Below are 19,188 nucleotides of genomic sequence, written 5' to 3'. Positions count from 1 at the left end.
ATTCATACCTTGTAAAAACTATCTCATATGATGCACATTGTGCTTCTGCACAAACTCAGCATATTGTTATGGCTTGCAATGTGTTGAGGAGCTGTGTGGATGCCGATTACTGGCTGTCATGTGCTTAAGACAAAAACTATTCATTTGCACACCGGCTATGTCACGCCGGCCTCTGCCAAAACGGCTGTCACGGCTACCATATTTGGGAGCCAAGATGGCTGTGCGACTCAAATCTGTCACACTTTCCCCGTCGTTTCGGCTGTTTTGCACATGGTTTGCACCCTGGTGGATGTAGTTCCGCATTGGTGCCCACATAAGAGTACGGAAAATATGCCTTGGGTACACTTGGTTGATACAAGGAGCTGCGGTTGTCAGTAGACTCCGCAATTGTAGCTCTACATACAACGTGCAAGGAGCAGAAATCTGGTCAGAATGGGACTTCACGCATTCTGGACAGTCTTACAATTAATCGAGTCGATAAATCACATCCCATGCAGTATCAAATATTGTAGCCAGCATGTATATTAACTATATGGTACTGTAGTTCGAAGAGGAAGTAGCTAATTATGAGCGAGGGGAGCCAGATCAAGGCAGATGTACAAGTGACTGGTACTGTACAAGTGACTGATCGGGCACTGTAATTCCAGACTAGCCTAGCTGCAAATATGTCAATAACAACCATGGTTATTATAGAATAAATTTGGTATATGTTTTCCCCTGATTCCAGGGATTTCCCGCTGTGAGAGGCAGGTTCACCAACTTGCGCTTATGCCACACAAGTACTCGTTATAATGCACACTAAAGTATTCTATGGCGCCCTCCTTCAAAAGGCCTTCTCTGCTAGACGACTCACAAGTCGTCAGGCGTAGATATCATCGCTCTGGTCGGATGAGCGTGACCAGTCTGACCAGACGTTATGTTATATATGCGACTCCCGGCCCAAAGCTTCAGCAGACTGCGCGGTGGCGGGAATGCACGTTCATGTCACACGTACCTCGTGTGCAGCAGACTCAACACCAATCACAGCAGGTGCGTGGACGCCTCATGGTACCCTGAGCATGGTACCCTGAGTTTGCACTTCTGGTGTGCTTTACATAGCCTCAACATGCCTGATGCACGCGAAAGCCTGTAGGGACCAGCCACCACGCCTTCATATCTACGGCGCAGGGTGAGGTTGCAAACACGACGCCCCTCAATCTCCTGTTCAGGGCGTTATCGTTCGCTCTGCTACTCCAATACCCCAAGACGCCATGCAGGACGGTCGTCGCCTCATCATATCGAGCCCTCGCAGGCTTCAACGCAGCGATAGTCACGATCGGCACATGCCTACCAGACCCTCGACGCCGAGTTCGTCCATTCCGGTGTCGTCGCGACAGCATGAGCAAATTCGTTTCCCGCCATCTTATCAATCCTTGGAGGAAAGGTTCCCTCCCCGTTCCAGGATTCCTTCCGCGCGAGACTCGCGCTCGCGCCTTAATGCACCGTTCATCTACGGGGTCGACGAGCTGAGCCCATTGGAAGAAGAACTAGGCAATCTTCGCCCGTGGGAGGATGGGAAGGACGCACGCGATGCTATAGACGGGACGCTGCGATGGGTTCGCAGCCAACATACTGCTTCCGCACAGGAAGCGCGCAGGCGAACGTCCAGTCGATGCCACGTTGGTGGCCTTCGTGAACCCACGACATTCGACTGGGAGACAGAGGCAGATCGATGGATGCAACACGAGGCGCGTCGCCAAAGGCAAGCTCGGCAACAAGCGCAGCGAACGCGGCTTGTCGAGGAAGAAGTTCAACGTATCCATATCCGCATCCGAGAGCGACGGCATAGTGAAAGCGGCCGAATGGAGGAAGCTCGGAGGCAAGCACAGCGGCAACTGAAGGAACGCGAGATGTCGCATCAGAGGCCTGCGGTTCACCCATTAGTTGAAGCATGGCGAGGATACGAGAGCCGATGGAACGAAATGCTCTCAACGACGCAATCTCTATCCTTCCGCTCCATTCCTTGGCCGACCGCAGTCCGTCCAAATGATCCCGTGGATCTGCGCCACGAGGATATAACGGCATTCTTGTTCTCGTCCCTGCATTCTGAGCGCCAGGCGAAGAGAGAGCGGCTGAAAGCGGCCCTCCTACGATGGCATCCGGATCGGTTCCGAAGGCTACTGCCCCGAGTGGTGGAGGGGGATCGGGATGTCGTAGAAGAAGGAGTAAACGTTGTCACGAGGTGCTTGAACGACGCGATGGCAAGAGAAGCTGACATGGTGCCAACGGTGAGCGCCAATTTTGCACGAGTGTCGCCGGATATCTGATGGCGGTGCAGTTTGACTCTCGATAGAAATGGATTCTGACGAGTCCGTTCGGCTTGAGAGGGGGACGTATTTCTGCTTTAACATCAGAACTGGTCGCCCTGGACGTGATTTGCACCGGATATTATTCTGTGGCTGGATCCACATGTGACATCATTGAGGGTCGTCAATTCATCCGAAATGCGCTCGTTCCATAGTCAACCTTTGACTTCTTCTCCTTTCTCTTACCAGTCCTCGATGGCGCATCTTCCGGATGATCCGTCGTCCAGCGGTCATCCAGGTCTTTCAGGTACTTAAGTAGTCGCTTTATGGGTCGACTGTGTTCAGGTTGACCTGGCATGTACTCCTCTTGCGCCATTCGGATGACTTGCGCGTCTCGTAGACGCGTCCCCTTCTCCCCGTAGAGATCTAATAACCTGAGGGTATCAAGACAGTTCCTCGTCCACTTGTTGACTTCTTCGGCTGGTACACCGAGCGCCTGGACTACGTGCTCCTACAGCGAGAATTGATCAACGTCGGTTAGGCAAACGAAGACGTTACACCTTGACTGACCGGACGGATGCGCTCCTTCGGCGCGCCCTGCAGGTCGTCCGGCGTGACCAGGTCCATGTGGAAATCGATCTTCTTCTTCGCATACCTATACCGCTTCAGTACCACCGGGACGCTTTGCGGTTTAGCGACCGAAGGGTACCATTCTAACCACTCCGGATCCTCTTCGATTGAGAGCCTGATGTGCTCTGCGATGATCCTGTCCACTTCTTCCCGAGTCGCAGCTCGAGTCGCTGGCACGGGCGCCGGCCCAGCTGGGCTCTCAGACCGCGGCGGCGGATCTTCGAGGGGGCGGCCATACTTGTCCCGGTAATAACGCCGATGCGGCGTCGTCGGGGGAACGGATTCAGTTCTCTCTCTGTAGTAGTTCGGGGTCGGCGTCGTTGGTGGTGCAGAGTCAATTCGGTCGGAGTGTCGTGTACTAGAAGAAGGCCGTGGGCTGCTATAATCATGTCTAGTTCTCTTTGGGTAGGGTTCAGCGGGTGTACCTGCATCCCAGTCCATGGGACTATCATGCCGCGGGAAGGTTGGCGACTTAGCCGATCCCTTGGTGCCATAGAAAGGAGGAGATCGGGAGTCGTAGTGCCCGTATGAGGGACCGCTTGGAGGAGGCTCGGGAGAGTATCCACGCTTTTGTGGTACAATGGGGCTCAGTGCAGTAGGGGCTACGGTGTTTGAACGGCTTGTTTTATGCTGGTAATTGACCGACGATGACTGGAAGGTGCGTGCCGCATTACGGTCACTCAATCGTTTGACTGGTGCATTCGCGGGTCCCTACAGACGGCGGTTAGTCCATACTCAGCACCCAAACTATATTGCTTCGCTAACCGATTCGACACAGATCTCTATCGATTTGTCCGGCCTGACTTCAAGGGACATAGGGGACGTCTCGTCCTCGTGGTTGGCAGAAACGCGTAGAAAGTACTTCTTGTACTTCTGTTCATGCTTTACATAAACCTTGGCAGGCCCTGTGTTGATATATAATCAAAACCAATAACCTTTGAATTCTAAACTGATTACCGTCTATCCGAGAAACTGAGTTCTGTAACGCATCGCAAAGGTGTTGAGCATCGACTGTCCAACTATGTCCGTCCGGCGACGTCCGTAAAGGCAAAGGGAACTCTGCGAACTGTGGATCTTCATCCCGGGATCGCATGTCGTTGATGTAGACGGAAAGCAAGTGTGTGTTTGATCTCGACACGTATGCCGGCGACGTCGGCGGCGGAACATAGGACTGAGGAACACGGTCTGATGGCGTTTGGCGACCGGCAAGGGTTAAGTCTATAGAATTATACGCACTATGATCAAGGTGGGTCATCGAAACACTTGGCAACGGTGGCGGCAGCGGCGAGGGACTACGAAGATCAGGAGGAGGAGTTCCCCCATAGGCTGGTTCTGCTGCGCCGGTGTAAACGTCCGTGTCCATCGCGTCGGTCCTCTGCGGAGTAGCGCCCGTGCTCCAGTCATACGAAGCCTGCGGACGAGTCGGCCGCGGAGCCGCCAGATGGTTCTGGGATACCGGCGCCGTGTCTGCTCGTTTCTTTCTCGAATGCTTGCGGGATGCTTTGCTTTTAGTATGAGAAGACGTGCTCGCAGCAGTCGAAGTAGACGGTATTCCCGTCCACTCATGTTGCTTTGAGGGCGAAGAACGATCCAAATCCCAAGGTGCGGGGGATCGTGAAGACGGGTGATGTGATTGTTGTCGGCGGGGTCCAGCTCCCATGGACGTAGAGCCTCCCAAAGGCTCGATGTTCAGACTGTACTTCGCTGGGTCTGGGGCAGGCGACATCGAGGACGCTCCGCGTACGTGGTAGGGCAAGGCAACAGGCCCGCCAAAATGGGGGACCGATGGCAAGGATTGATTATTTGCGGCCTGTGTTGACTCGTCGATGGTCTGCGTCGAAGAGGGTCGAGGAGGGGTAGAGCTCGGTGCTCGGGCTGCGGCCTGATATGATCCAGGTTGCGCATCTTCCGAAACGCTGGGCGTCTGAGCCCGTGTTGTTTTTGCCCCACCGGGCAACTTCCACACATGAAAATTCTTACGAAATTCGTCGTCGTCAAGAGCCGTAGACCGCTTGGACTTGGACTTCTTTGAATTCTTGTCGGCGGTGCTAGAATCCTTCGATGGAGGAGGCGGATTTCGAACCTCTGCAAAGCGAGGGGCTTGGCCAGGAAGAAATGCCAACGAAGCCGTGCTCGACGGAATTTTAGCTTGATATGTGTTGACAGGAACAGAGAAGCTGGACGCCTGTGCGGAAAATCCGAGAGGCTGCCGCAACAGGGGCGCATTAGGAGAACGTGGAGGTGTGGTATCAGGATCGACTGGGACGACAACAGCGTCGTCGTCTGACGGTGGCGAGAACTTATCGCGCTGAATGAGAGCGAGTCAGCCACATATCTAGCTTCTCATAAAGTGTGTTGACCCACAACTTGTGATGGGCTGCCCTCTCTACTCCTGCATAGTTTTATCAGCCAGAAGGACAAGGTCGACAACCCCAATAGGTGCTCACGACGAGTCACTGGCACTGCCAATACCTTTGCTCTTTCTTCCCCTTCCGATTTCATTGTCGAACTGGGCACTGGACATACTTGTCTGGGTTTACGATGTGGTCGAGTCGCTCGGAGTTCGGTACTGGCAGGAACGCGACAATTCGGAACCTTAGGGTATCGTCACAGATGGTATGTTTCCAGGCTAGCAACGGAACATCATCAAGCGTGGATATATGCCAACTTCAACGTCACGGCCGTACTGAGGCCATCGTGCACCAGTGGCTCTCGCAAAGCCCAGTTCTGAGATCAGCCGCAAAACAGGGCCACGTGGTCCTCACACACGTGACAGTCGAGCCTCATCTCGTCGATGTTTTCCTTTTTTTCAACGTTCACGACCGGTCAGGACCGTGAAACTATGGACTTGTTGACTCGCAAGCCATTCCAGCTGTTTGCAGAGAGATAGACGCTGCGCCTCGCTCCCTCCACAATCAACGTGGTCGTGGAGACTTCCAAAAGAGGAACGAGTTTAGTCATCAATGTCGCGGTCAGTGTCGTGCTCGACTACATGGTGCACGGTACTGCACGCCGACAGCGACGTGGGTAACCGTCGTTACATCCATCCTGCTCAAAAGAGCTGCTGCGATACATGTCTATAAATCGAAGATTTGCGAAGCCGAGACCGGGAAATCATCGGAATGCACTCCATATCACATATGCTCGCTTTCATGGATGACCTTAGCCAACAAGTCTCAGCAATCTGTTTCGTGAAAAATTGATCCACATAAAGAGAGTAAACCCAAGCGGGCTCTATTGTTGCCATCATATCGAGCAACGGGAAGCTCGCTAAGCAGAGTTTCAAAATGTGAACAATCGTGAAAGAGCGGAAGCGGAGGAGGCGCACTGTTGGGGCAGTATTGGGCGCGGTGTGTGCTCAGTTTCCTAATGCGGCAGTTACCACGGTCACGTTGATCATGGAGAGAGAAACGCGCAGCGTCTATCTCTCTGCAAACAGCTGTCAGACATGCGCTACGAACAGGTGCCAAGGTATCAATAAAACCACCCTTGAAGCATGATTGTGAATCGCCACTGGCGAATACGCGTGCTCACTTCTGCAGGTAACATCGTCACGGCCTTGCTACCGTGTTATAACAAGAGTAAACGATGGATATTATAATGTCATGTTGCTGTAAGTAGGGGGGTAATAGGAGAACGGGATTCTCGGCGATGGTTATGTATAATGCTGGGCTCGATCAGGCGAAGCTTCCTGTCTCCCATCGGAGACTAGTGCCAGTAGCGACAGCAACCGGCTCTTTCAGAGATATTCCGCATTGGCATGCGGAGCACAGCACAGCACCTTCGACTTGAGTGGTGTTCACGCACGGAACACCGCCTTGACGGAACTGATCAAGGACGACGGCTGGCTATGCCAATTCATGTGATGCGCCACACCCGAGTACCATCCGGAATTCAGTACTAGCCAGAGCGGGAGGGGCAAGTAACTAGTAGTGTTGTCTCAGTCCTTGCCCTGCCAGAGATCTTTAAGTCTGTAGGCAGGCAAAGCGAGCACGGTCATGATGAAGCGAGCACAAAGTCGTCCTCGTGTTGGATGATCAAGGCAGTAACACAGCCAACGAACATCGGTGCGCTGCAGTCTGCATCCGGGGAACGCAACTTGCTTAGCCTACCAGAGCAGAGATCTGATCTGACGATTTGATCAAAGAACCAGATATCCAGCTCATGCATTCCCCTGCCTCAGCCCGTATTTAAACCTGTGCCACCGCGCTGGCCCATCTCGGAATCGTCATCCTGTTTCTTGCACACAACGGCCATATCTCTTCAGATTCCATATCATGAGCGTCGAGACCCCCCGCGTCCCCCCGTCGCCAGGCGTCGCCGCGAGGCGAAAGGGGCCTAAAGCACCCCCAAAACTCCCCTTGTCCGCGTTCAGCCCACCCAACACAGGAACCAGCGATAAGTTCCCGTTGCCCCCCAGCCCGAGCACGGTCCACCCGGACGTGATCATCGATGCCCACGTATCAGTACCTGCCACCTACCTCGCCCAATGGAAGCAGAGTGCTGGAGAACACCTTGGCGGCCAATCGGGAGGTGTGGTCCTCACGTTGAAGAGCAATGACCAGGCGCAAGTCGACCAGGCTCTGCAGTTGTACGTGCTTTGTCCATGCGTATCCGAGCCGCTTCTAATCCGATATCCTGCAGCTTGCAAGGATCCGGGACATCCGATCCTCCCGTCCTCTCGTATCTGCTCCCATACACTCCTGAGACAGCATCTGTCCAATCGCAGATCCCAGTGGGATACACAGTCGCCTTCACGGAGAATACAGCCGACAGCGTCAACTCACTGAAGGAGGTGCTGAAGACCGGTCGAACAGTCGATATCGATGTGAGCGTGGATCTGAAGGACGGCGAAGCCGGCTGGGAAGCTCTCGAGGATTACCTCACGAAAGCCACAGAGGATGGCCCATCGAGCAAGCTTGTTCTTTGTACGTTCATACTTGCCCTCCTCCGCTTCCGATCGAATGCTGATCGCATGTTCGGTGATTCGTGAAACAGGCAGTGTTCTTCCCCCACCGCATGACCTGACATTACCTCTCGTCAAACTACTCACGCACCCTTCGTACAACACATATCAGTCACGATGCGCTGCTTTGTCGCTGTTCCCTAATGCCTACGTCAAGTTCCTTCCGCCTTCCTGGGATGCGCCCACGCCGCCCACGCCTCCTCCGACGGCAGACCCACAAGCCACACAGGATAGCAAGGAAAAGAAGGAATGGAAGCGCCGCATCAAGATGTACCGTGAGGAGCCCTTCATGTGCCGTCGTTTGTCCATACTTGCTGATGGATCATTTCCAGTTGGGCCCGCCCTCGAGGCGTTTGGTTTCGAGCGAATCATCTTCGGAACTTCCCCGGCCTCGGGCTCTACCGCTCAGTCGAGTGCGGGCGACTGGTACGAGCTCGCACGGGAATCGTTCGCGGAGCTCGGCGTTGAACAAGAAGCGATCGACGCGGTATTTGGCGGAAATGCGAAGCAAGTGTACGGCAAAGCTTGATGGAACCAAGTGGGATAGCTTGGGATGGAGATTATTAGGATGTGTGTTCTCATTATTGGTGTATATCAAGCGCTTGGATGATCTATTGTATCCTCATCATTCGGGAGAGAAGATTCTGCTTCGCTCGCATATTGCACCGAGAGTCCCGACAGATCGCGTGTTGGTGTCAGGGACTGAAGAGCTGGCGTTTTCATGACGGGTCGCGTGTGGGGTGATAGTTAAGCGGCTCTTGCACAGGATGTAGACAAAGGCGGCCGCGATACTTAGTATGATGGGGCGGTTCTCATGAAACTCTGAAAGGTTATCGTAGTCTTTCACGTTTCTTCCAGGCTGCAGACACGTGGAGCCCGCCCGCTTCCTGCAGACCAACTCTTTGCATGTCGCTCCCAAATGTGAAGGTACCTCGTCAGTTAGGTAACAAAGTAACACAAAGAGTATTTTAGGACCATGCATGCGAGCATGAACTCGCGCTGTGATTGAGGAAAGCGCAGCACGCACACCCTCTTTCTCGTTCTTCCCTATCCATTCTCCTCGTAACGATGTCCAGCTCAAGCCGAAGCTCAAGCCGTTCTAGGGGAGCTAATACTACAGATCGGTACGCTGCATGGATTCAGGGCCGAACTCACAACTCACCGGGCTCATCTGTGTGTCAGCATTTCAGACATCGTTAAGCGCTTTCGCGAAGCGACCTCAGCGCCGACGCCTTTTACAGAGCTGCTCCAGGACGCAAAGGGTGAGAACTCGGGCGACGATGTTCGTTGAAGAAGGCGCTAAATAAGCGTTAGTGGTGGACATCCTTTCCGAAAGGAAGCCGCGACGCAACACTTCAAGCGGATCCCGCGAGCGCAATCCGAGCAAGGAGTACCTCGATGACCACCGGGAGGTCAAGAGGAAGAACTCAGCGGCTTCATTCATCAGCCAGGTGTTCACTGAGGAGGACCGCCACCAGCGGCGTCGAGATGCCGTCCTAAAGAACGCGCTTGATCGACTGGAACTGGAGATGCGGCGAGGCCAACAGGCTATTTCTCGCGCGGAGTTGGCGGAGCGCAGAGCTGCGGAGGCGGAGGCTCGTGCACTCGCGACGGAGACCGCGACGCTCGGGGATCGGCACCTGGAACAAGAGCTACACGCGCTTCGCATGCAGGCTGAGGGTTTACACCATGAACTTCGGCAGGCCCAGGAAAAGGCGCGAGTGTTGGAAAGACAGAAGGAAGAGGCCCAGGAGGCTGCGTCGAGAGCCCGGGAAGCGGCAAGGAAACACGAGACCGCTCTGAAAGATTGGCAAGCCAAAGATGACGCCAAGGAAGAAGGACGGCGAATCGCATTGCAGACAGAGTATGAGAATGGGAGGCGAGAGGGCTGGGATGCGGCTCACGCCGAGGCGTTTGAGGAAGGTCACGAGAACGGGTTCGAAGAGGGTCGCGAGCAGGGATTCCAGGCGGGTCGGATAGACGGATTCGAAGACGGGAGGCAAGTCGGCAGGCGTGAGGGCTTCGACGACGGATACCAACAAGGCAGAAGAGAAGCCCGCGACGAGGCCCTCGTCGCCTTTGATCGATACATGGACGAACATGGCACCCCGGGTAGAGACAGTCCACGACCGGGTTGGATACATCGCCGCATGCACGGGGATACAGACAGGCGACAGTAAATATTGATGGCGAGCTTCCGTACATATGCTGGAGAGCATGGTAGATTCCTGATATCAACGTACCTTGCTCTGTGTACTGCTTTGGCCATCAGTTTGCGGGTCCTCATGATAGTCTATGACGAACTTAGCATTGAGAGACAGGCTGACAGAACAACGATTGTATACTTATCGTAAACCCTTGATCTGAGAGATTGAGGAAGAGTGCGCGGGGGGAAATGCCGTCCTTCGCTGGGCCGGCCGGCGCGAGTCGCGTTGCCGCTGTTGTGCAGTCAGCACTGGCACAACCCACTGGTACAGTGGGTGAAAATCAACCATTGACTTTGGCCGACATTAGTATTTAGGGATACAGTGGGTGATTGTATACAATAGACCATACCATGAGTGATCCAAGGCAATCACCTACATGGCCTCAATCAACCACATATCGACCAGTCCGTGGGTGAATGGTCGATATCCCCCATCATGTGGGTGGTAGCAACCCATTCTGGGGCTCATAGTGGGGGAAGCGCGCATATATCCGGCTTGGCCCCGCGAGCGGGATATATCCCGCTCGCGGGGCCAAGCCGGAGCACGCGTGAGCGAATTCGGCGCGAGCTGAATATGCAGGGGGTGGATGAAGAGGAAGGGATGCGTAAGTACAGCAGGCAGAGCTTCGAAACATGGAGCGAAGACTTGTTGCCGTGATGGTAGCATCAGTTACATATGCAAATGTCTGTAATACGGTCAAAGCCCCTCTTATGAACAAGACCTTATGATATATGCACAAGTGGTCAGATCTCGTTAGCCTCCAACATACGTGCCTCCTGCTCTTCGTCGTCAATGAAGCTTTCGTCTTCATCACCCGGTTGAAATGCGGCCCAGACACTGTCCAGTTCGGGACCTTCGACCACCAAATCAAGCAATTCCCGAGCGGTTTCTGTGTATATGATCGAGTCACCTAGGAAAAGACTCCCCAAGTTTGACAGCTTACCTGCGCCTTGTTCCAACTCGTCCCCTTCGAGCCAATCCGGGCAGTCCGCATAACTCAGTCGTCCCAAGGTGACGATGAACATATGTGTCAAACCATTGAACGGTCGCAGCTGCGCCGCTTGAATCAACTTCTGTCGGAGGTCAAACGCGGGGTCGGACGCGAACACCAAATAGTGCAGCAAGTTGAGTGCCTGGACCAACATACGGGCCGTTCTGCATCCAGAGTTAGTGTTTGATACCGTCTTCAAGCGCTATGACTGACGATTGGGCCACGGTCGAGTTGAGTATCATATCTTCCTGCTCCTCCCATATCATCGATGCGAGTAACGTAAGAAAGACGATGATCGAGGGGATGAGCGCGTGCGACTGCAACAGTATGGTTCGCGCATCCTCGTGGGCCACGGATAGCAAGGCCAGGAATTCTAGCACACATGAGCGTGTCGCGGCCATCTGTCGAGTGCGATGAGTACATCTCGAGCATGGTGCAGTGCATGGTTTCATTTTACCATGTCTCCACGTCGGGAGCTGTCGGTCAGGTAAGCACACATGCGTTCAATATGCGGTAATTGGCTAAAGTCCGTTGGAGTCCCTGCATCCCCAGCGTCGGCCCCGGGGAATGATAGCAAGTAGCGAAACAATCGCGGACCTTGAAGATCAATGTTAGATGTACAACTGTCGAATATAGGAGCATGCTCACGGCTAGCAAGGTTTACCAGCAGCTGCGTGTTGTGACGCAGAACCCAATCAGGGTGGCGATCGTCGAGGAGTAGATCAAGCACGCCCGGGGTACGGGGAAATATCATCAAACTACTGAGGGCTCAGTAAATGCAGTCCACGCAAAAATTGATCCTTGTTACCTGCTTTCCAAATGGTCGGGGGTGGACAATGTTATGAGGCCCAGGACGATGAATAACTCGTTGAGCAGATCCTCGTGAGACGCATCAAAGCTTCTGGAGGGGTCAAGGTGAAAACGGATTGCTTCACATAGCACGGTCAATGCGCGTGGGGTTGGAAGACCGTCACCGATCATCAGTAAGGAAGAAATGAATGAAGGCAGTGAGCATATGAGGACGGTTAACAGGTTGAACAGTGAGGCCAATGCGCGACTCTGAGCGGTGGTCATAAGCGTGTACCGGGTAACGAAACAGAGGAACGTACCGCGTGCACCGCAGTAAGAATTTCGACCAGATCCAATAAGGCGCCCGAGATAGCAACCAGCATATCGTCTAGCAACTCATCCGAGGGGACGCTTCCGAGCACACGGAGGATGGCGGCGCAAGCATGGTGATGGCTTGCCTTCGTGATATCGGTCGCATCATCACCCAGATGTACTCCAATGAGTGCTTGAAGAGTGAATGTCGCCGTCGCTCGTGCCCGATGGGAGAACATGATCCGTTGGAGCTGATCGTTGGAGGCAACCTCAGAAACATAACAAGGTGCGATCACCCTCGAACGCACCTCATACCCCCAATCAGGAGGTTCGATCTCTTCTATCAGTGGGCCTTCGGACTGACTGGCGCCAATTGCCGGAGTCGGGGTCGGAGCGGTGCCCATGACCGCGTCCTGACCATCACCACCGTCATTGGTGTACTCCATGTCATCCGAATCCATATGAACGTCCAAAGGCCCTGCCGGAAGGCCCTTTCCATCAGTTGGGCTGCTCGGAGGCGATGGATGTGAACTGAAGAATCCCGCCTGGTCCTCCGCGCTACTGCCATCACTGCGGCCGAACAATTGAGGGGCAGGCTCCTTCCCTTTGCTCTGGGTGAACGAGTTGACGAAACCGGGCAGCATCTGTTTGGTGCCGCTCAGCGGTGGCGGTCCGTGCTTCATGGCTTGAGCTGATTTTGGGCTATCCTGTGACGTGACCCTGATACGTGAACGGGTGGGAGTACGAATCGCCGCAGGGCTGCGTCCAGCATCCGCTCGGCCTGGATTCCATGCTCGCATTTGCGAACTTACAAGTATCGGGGTCAAGGGTTGTCCACGATCAATCCGTTTTGATCGTGTTGACCAGGGTGGTTTTCGCGCAGACGTTTCTAGTTCATGTTGCTGCACAAGATGATAGATCAGGATGTGCTGTCAAGTGACCAAGATGCCTTGCCTTGAACGTAAATTGGGTCTTAAGCCGCTCCATCTCTTCTTTCATGCTCTTTTGTATCTCGACCTGTTGAGCTTCAGCGGCTTCTTTGGCTGAACGGAGTTTAGCGAGGTCTGCGGCGTGCTCTTGCGCTGTCTGATGAACAAGGTTACACGATGCGTACGTTCGAGGTGCTCGTTGCCTACCTTCTCAATCGTTTTGCGCAAGATCGTCACTTCCCCTTCTTTGGCGTAACGAGCTTGTTGAGCTTCACGAAGCGCTTTCTGAGTCTCCTCATTGATGCGGCTGAGCTAAGATTGCCGATCAGACGCATGTAACTCTCGATTCCAATGGCATTCACTTCATCCATCCTCGCTTTGAGCTTGGCGAGCTCAGCGTTGAGCGCATCATCCTGCACCCGAGGTCCTGGAATGGCCGTCAGAACGACCGGAGTGCGCGCAAGATGTGAGGGTCTCTGTTGAAAGGCGCCGATTTCAAAAGGCTGGCGAGAGGATGTCTGATTTGCAGAAGGATGAGAAAAGGTGCGGGAGGGGATGGGCCTAGGGGAAGAGGAGGATTGCCTCCCGGGGGGTAAGCCTAAGCCTGGTCGTGTTATGGCGTTGTCGCGAGTAGTATGTTTGACTGCGATGGTAGGATTCCGGGTATTTGCTGTGGAGGAAGCAGTTACAGGCTTGGGTATAGGTGCTGCTGCACCTGCTGTATTGAATAAGCTATATGACCCATTCCTTTCGACAGTAATATCCGGCAAGTCCTCATAGTCATCAATTGATGGTTCACGTCTCATAGCTGACTTTGCCGCATATCCCTGCCCAATGCGCTGCCGCTTTGGAGGCGGAGAGTTTCCCGAGGGGGCCGGCCTGGTGCCTGCTAATGACGAGGCCTGGGTGGCCGCATATTTAGTTTCTTCCGCATCGATTATCGCGAGGGCAGTAGCATCAAGTTCGAGATCGTCGCCAAAGTAATCGTCAGAGTCTTGCATGCATACAATGCGGAGTATAGGAAGGGCTGGTGCAGGCTCTCAATGAAGGTCGTAGGATAAAGACGCGTATGTGACGGTAAATGTGTGACACGACGCGACCTCGCCTTCCTGTGACATTCCGATATGTACGAGAGCTGCAGAAGGCACATGTATGATGCACATTAGGTCTACGGAAATCCATAGCATCAAGTTTTCTATACAGTCTGGATCGCGTGTGGATATAGTCGATGCATTATGACCATCAGTTCCCATCGCTGCTGGAGCGTCCATTCTCGCAAAGGGAGACGCCAGCCTTAGAGTAGTCTTCGGTACTGCATCAGGAGACGATTTGCACTGTCTTGACGGGCACCGCTGAAGTATTTGGTGGCAGCAAGAGCTGCTGCCAGCCATAGGCGTCGAGCGTTGTGTCGGGCCAGCTTGCGACCCAAGGCCGAGCCTGAATGCCGTGACATCGGGTGTGCAGATAGGCAGGATGATCTTGAAGTGCGAACAGGCAGCGGGTGCTAGCCAACGTATCGGACCTTCACAGCAGCGTACCGATTGCGAGTTTCAAGAGCTGCACGAAATGAGCAAAAGTTGATCCAAACAGCGAGCTGACAATCATACCTTTCAACTCCTCTGCCTCCTCGCGTTGTTCATAATTAAGAACAAGTTGTTTGAGGTGTTGTTGTTCCTCTCTGTCCCGTTGCTGAGCGTCCCGTGTATGCGCTGCCAGCGCGGATGCAGCAGGGATAGCCAACGGCCGAACCTTCGCATGAACATGTTGAGCGCCGAGCACCACGGAACGTCAGAAAAAAGAACTAACCTGCTGCTTGTTGCCACGTTTCGTCACTAGGGTGAAATTCATCACGTCGCGCGAGGCTTCGCCGTGGTGCTCAACTGCATCTTCCTCATCTTCATCTGCTCGTTTTTTCTTGGGTGCTGGCAAGACGGTAGCGTCCCACAGCGCAAGTGCTGTCTTCTTGTCGACCTTGCGAGACTCGGTGGAGTCTGTGATCATCTTGGCAAACTCCCTTTCAAACTCCGTCATGTCGTCCTCAGAGGGTCCAAGGTTCTCATTACTTTGCGACGTCAACACGACGACTTCGTCAGGGGATGGAGCTCTGTCCTCGACCTGCGTGTCGCTTTAGAATACGCCTTCCGTGGTTGGTGCGCCCTACTTACCGGAGAATCAGCGCCATCTCCATCCGCCTCCTCATCGTCTTCGACATCTGGCCGTCCCTCGCCGTCCTCTTGCTCGTTACCGCTGTCGTCATCGGAGTCGTCGCCAGCAGTGACTGTAAAGGAGGTACGTTCAGAACAACTGTGGATATGGCGAGCCATGCGACGTACTGCCGGCGGTTTGCAAGGCCGCATTAAGCATGTCATCCACGGCATTGGCAGCTTCTTCAATCGATTTGGGTATAACGAGCTTGGGTCGTACAGCCTCCAACGAATCTGAAAGCATGAACTCCACATCCATGGGGATAGGATCCTTGCATAAAACATAATACTAATCATACTGTCATCAATACGACGCTGACAAAACGTCTCAATGCATCGATGCACTTACGTTGAAGAAAACGAGGAAATTGTCCAGCTTCTTGCGCTGTGATCCGTTGTCGAAGCACATCCCACACGTGTCCAGGAGTACACAAACCAGCCTTATCCGGAAGAAGTCGTCTGGCATGTCCAGCGCGCAAGGTTGTTTGGGCAAAGGCCGGTTCTCCGCTGCTATTTCTCAGCATATCACCACGATGGCGAACGAGGGAGGCTTACGATGACCGAATGTGACTAACGACCACAGCGTGTCGAATATGATTCCCGAGCCGAAGAGACGATAGATGTACAGTTCGCCAAGATACTTCATAGTTGCTAAGCGGCGTTGATTTGTGTTGTAGACATTGTGCTCCAGACCTATCCTGATATCTTCGAGTACTTGATCTACTACGGCGACGGTGAACGCAGGGTGATATCGTTGTAAGTCGTAAGTAAGCATTGCGAGGAGACTGATATTCGAGTACTTGATCTTCCATGGCTTAGTGAATACCTTGTGGAGTGTACGGGCTACCGAGGCATCGTCCCAATCGAGTTTGCGGATGAGCTTGAGCACCTTGTCGATTGTTTTCTTTGCCAGGACATCATAGATGAGATGCCGGATGAACAATTCCATGGGTGTCCGTTGCTTCATTTCGCGAGGCGCACGCTCAGGGGGATTGCACTAAGCTCGAAATGAGTTGCGAGGAGTACCTGCGAGGACTTGCGGGACCCACCTGATAATACGCATTTTCAAGCATCATGATTTGGCGCTGATCGAAATGCTGCATGCTTTGCTTGCGCCGCATAAGCTCAAGCTGGATGACAAGTCAGTGCGAGCACCGGAGTTGGCAGTCAACATAAGCGCCAATCACCATCTTGGCAAAACGTTCTCGTGTGTCATCGCTTCTGAGCAAAAATCGGCCGCAACCTTCGAGGAGTAACGCAAGGTTGTCCACGTTGGTGCCCGAAAAGTCGTCCAAGCAAACTTTGAACATATGAAGGATGACATGTGGCGGTACCACTCGAAACTTCGTCAAATTCGAGATGAATGTAATGTTCTTGAGTCTGACTTCAGCAAGCTCCTTTACGACCTTCTTCTTGCGCTGCAAGTAGCGAAATTCTTCATCGAGCTAATTTGATAAGGGTGCGATTGTGATGAGAAACGAACCAGGTCTGGAGCTGAAGATATACGTACGACGGCCACGACTTCAGAACCCAGATCAGGCATATATTTATGTAGCGTTGCGACCAACCTTGAGTAGTGCGGCAGGAGGTCTATCCTATTCTTTGGGGTTTGGCTGAGGAACTGCAGCGGGGTGAGTTGAGTTCGGTATCCTCTTGGAAGGTCCCTTACCCTGACAAGTCTCTTCCTGGCAGCCTTCGAGTTTAAAAACGCGAAGTCAATCGCAGCTTGGTCAATCATAGCCCGATTGGTGCAATCCGGTAGACGGGCCAGCAGAGCGGTGAGAAGCTGCGACGGTCCTTGCGGGGCCAGCTGTGGCGTCCCAGGTGGAGATGCTGTCTTCGGGGTCCCGGGTACAAGAGTAGAGGCACTTCACATACGAGCTTGAGATAAAGGTAGGAAACCAAGAGAGGATTCGGACAACTAACTCTTCATCATCTGCGTACTCCTCAGCGCCGTTGATGTGAGGTTCCGCCTCAGCATCCGCGCTCGTTAGGGGGACTCCATTCTGCTCATTCTCACGCCGACCAAGAACCTCCAGCTCTTCATCTATCTTTCGAGCTTCCTCTTCCATCCTCGCTTTATCGCTTTTCTCCTTCTCTTCATCGGTGTGTGAAACCTCGACGTCCTCTTCAATGCCAAGAACTCCGCGAGGTACGAAGTCCTTGAGGTCCTGAATATCTTCAAAGAACCGTCGTTCTTCCTCGTCCTCCCACTTTGCTCCCGCAGGCATGATCACCTCCTCGCCATCGCCACCTATAAGTGAGTTCGTGTTGGAACCGATAAGGATAGAGTCGGCTTTCTGTGACGCCGTCGGTAGCTCGGGCATAGGCAAGTAGAGCGATTCGGATAAACTAGAAAACGGCAGCGTTGTTATATATTCGACTCACCGGATTCTGAAATGGAAACTAACGTTTGGCAGCTCGCGAGAAGCTTTTCGTAGCTTCTGGTCATCTTCTCGTACGCCTGTTGCCGATCCTCAAATATCTCACCGGATCGAATATAGGCTTCGTGATTCCGACGGTCTTGCTCTTGAAGTCGCTGTAAGAGGGGAGAAAATCAGATGTTCTGGTTTGCAAGCTCGTCATAGCCCCTTGCCTACCTTGTGCTCAATGACCAACTTTTTGGACACGTTCTCGAAGTAGCCTTCACACATACGCTTGAATCTATCGCGAACATCCTTGCTCACTAGTTCGCGTTCCTCGTTGAACAGCGTCGGGAATGCACCCGCGGCGTCACCATTACTGCTCTCTGCCGACATGGTGCCTGGCTCTGAAGCCGAGGAAATCTGCTTGGCTACATTGGCTGGAGGGACTATCCCAAGATATGGTCGGGAATAAGATTTCAGGAAGGTAGTGAGCAATGGGAGAGAAGACAATGTAGGATCATTCGACAGCTGTATATGACATCAGTCGTCGGTGTCCTCCACGTATGCGTGTAAAAACACACCAATTCCTTGATAGCCTTCATGATCCACTCAGCGCTCTTTATGATGCCGACGAGCGCGAGTTCAGAGCAGACGCGCAGCACGGGTCGTTGCTTTGAAATGCGTGCTGCATCGTCTTTCTCTCGTTGTTCAGGCAGAAGTGAAGTCATAGTCGCGCGGTTTGGGGGTGCCAGCGCCGCAGAAAGAGCAGAGAGGATCGAGGGCGTGAACATGGTCGGGAAACGCCTGTGCATGGCCGATATTATCTATATGGAGTTAGATGAGAAATGGGAAGATACTATTTGGTGCAGTCACATACCTCGACTGCGCTCCAAACATCCTTCTCCGTCTTGCATCGAGATATACCCTCCATGATCGCCCCTGGAATTTCATCCACATACTTCTCGAGCGACAAGGATTCAATGTCCTTAAGGACTTGATCGCGATTGTCGGTTCCTATAGAGAGACGTATACGCTTCATTAGAGCCGTATGCCGCTTCAAGGAGGAGTCCAGATTCTTCGGCGGTTCTGTGGCATTCTGAGCGCCCTATGCATGAGACACGCAGAAGAAGTGGATGGACCTGGTGGCGAGAGATTGAGATCTCGCAGTTTCGCGCGTTTCTCATAGCGTAGCTCTTCTTCATTCCTGCCGCCCGTGGAGTTTGATCCTGGGTCCATCAGCTGGGTGTAGAAGGTTGCCTAGCGGATGAAAGTCAGAGGCAAGCGCTAGATACGAACGCGACGCCCTCAGCTGTCAACTCAGACTGACACTCCGAGTCCGACTCACGGCACTGACAGCATTGTCACCTGATGTGGCGATGCAACATCACGGGCTTGGCCGCTTGGGGCGCTTGCTGGCCCTTGGGCGCTTATAGCGCTTAACCTTGACGGTGGATTTACATTTTCGTCTCGCCTCATCACCTCGTGGTTCTTCTGCTGGCGCCTTCTCCA

The 19,188-nt window shown here is 53.4% G+C and overlaps 5 protein-coding genes across 5 annotated transcripts; 2 read left to right on the top strand and 3 right to left on the bottom strand.

Annotated features, from left to right (window-relative positions):
• Positions 1-780: 780 nt before the first annotated feature.
• On the bottom strand, positions 781-4,383 carry PUNSTDRAFT_125102 (uncharacterized protein). Its single transcript, XM_007381516.1, has 5 exons — positions 4,152-4,383; positions 3,873-4,100; positions 3,681-3,820; positions 2,856-3,626; positions 781-2,796 (listed from the first exon to the last, which is right to left on the bottom strand). Exons 1-5 carry the CDS (start codon positions 4,276-4,278, stop codon positions 2,470-2,472), a joined length of 1,593 nt encoding a protein of 530 aa, XP_007381578.1. The 5' UTR covers positions 4,279-4,383; the 3' UTR covers positions 781-2,469.
• Positions 4,384-7,192: 2,809 nt separating this feature from the next.
• Positions 7,193-8,410, top strand: PUNSTDRAFT_63316 (uncharacterized protein; the record flags this gene model as incomplete). The annotated part of the gene is made up of 4 exons (XM_007381515.1): positions 7,193-7,503; positions 7,560-7,843; positions 7,914-8,156; positions 8,214-8,410. 4 exons carry the CDS (start codon positions 7,193-7,195, stop codon positions 8,408-8,410), a joined length of 1,035 nt encoding a protein of 344 aa, XP_007381577.1.
• A 621-nt stretch (positions 8,411-9,031) lies between these two features.
• Positions 9,032-10,061, top strand: PUNSTDRAFT_63551 (uncharacterized protein; the record flags this gene model as incomplete). The annotated part of the gene is made up of 2 exons (XM_007381514.1): positions 9,032-9,143; positions 9,196-10,061. Coding segments are annotated over 2 exons (978 nt in total), but the record flags the coding sequence as incomplete, so codon positions are not given.
• Positions 10,062-10,831: 770 nt separating this feature from the next.
• On the bottom strand, positions 10,832-12,950 carry PUNSTDRAFT_142206 (uncharacterized protein; the record flags this gene model as incomplete). Its single annotated transcript, XM_007381513.1, has 8 exons — positions 12,489-12,950; positions 12,189-12,431; positions 11,888-12,138; positions 11,728-11,837; positions 11,537-11,676; positions 11,293-11,480; positions 11,032-11,243; positions 10,832-10,977 (listed from the first exon to the last, which is right to left on the bottom strand). The coding sequence occupies exons 1-8, from the start codon at positions 12,861-12,863 to the stop codon at positions 10,832-10,834; spliced, it is 1,665 nt and encodes a 554-aa protein (XP_007381575.1). The 5' UTR covers positions 12,864-12,950.
• Positions 12,951-14,313: 1,363 nt separating this feature from the next.
• On the bottom strand, positions 14,314-18,954 carry PUNSTDRAFT_119188 (transcription factor). The gene is made up of 17 exons (XM_007381512.1): positions 18,819-18,954; positions 18,557-18,765; positions 18,261-18,503; positions 17,914-18,207; positions 17,725-17,852; positions 17,240-17,665; positions 16,983-17,181; positions 16,824-16,934; positions 16,501-16,758; positions 16,363-16,443; positions 15,869-16,310; positions 15,663-15,820; positions 15,443-15,602; positions 15,275-15,387; positions 14,916-15,224; positions 14,717-14,858; positions 14,314-14,666 (listed from the first exon to the last, which is right to left on the bottom strand). Exons 1-17 carry the CDS (start codon positions 18,913-18,915, stop codon positions 14,614-14,616), a joined length of 3,423 nt encoding a protein of 1,140 aa, XP_007381574.1. The 5' UTR covers positions 18,916-18,954; the 3' UTR covers positions 14,314-14,613.
• Between the last annotated feature and the right edge of the window lie 234 nt (positions 18,955-19,188).

The sequence above is a fragment of the Punctularia strigosozonata genome (genome assembly GCF_000264995.1).
Source record: "Punctularia strigosozonata HHB-11173 SS5 unplaced genomic scaffold PUNSTscaffold_3, whole genome shotgun sequence".
In the NCBI taxonomy this organism is placed as follows: Eukaryota; Fungi; Basidiomycota; class Agaricomycetes; order Corticiales; family Punctulariaceae; genus Punctularia; species Punctularia strigosozonata.
The sequence above is the reverse complement of the archived record's forward strand: the minus strand, read 5'-3'. Positions and strand labels throughout refer to the sequence as shown.

Excerpts from the sequence above, each read along its gene's own strand:
- PUNSTDRAFT_125102 (XM_007381516.1), bottom strand. The coding sequence starts at position 4,278 with ATGGACACGGACGTTTACACCGGCGCAGCAGAACCAGCCTATGGGGGA. Across the intron at positions 3,627-3,680 it reads TAGAGATCTGTGTCGAATCG|GGACCCGCGAATGCACCAGT; the intron begins GTTAGCGAAGCA and ends CGCCGTCTGTAG. Across the intron at positions 2,797-2,855 it reads CGAAGGAGCGCATCCGTCCG|GAGCACGTAGTCCAGGCGCT; the intron begins GTCAGTCAAGGT and ends TTCTCGCTGTAG.
- PUNSTDRAFT_119188 (XM_007381512.1), bottom strand. The coding sequence starts at position 18,915 with ATGGACCCAGGATCAAACTCCACGGGCGGCAGGAATGAAGAAGAGCTA. Across the intron at positions 18,208-18,260 it reads TGAAGGCTATCAAGGAATTG|CTGTCGAATGATCCTACATT; the intron begins GTGTGTTTTTAC and ends TGTCATATACAG. Across the intron at positions 17,666-17,724 it reads CTTCTCGCGAGCTGCCAAAC|TTTATCCGAATCGCTCTACT; the intron begins GTTAGTTTCCAT and ends GCCGTTTTCTAG.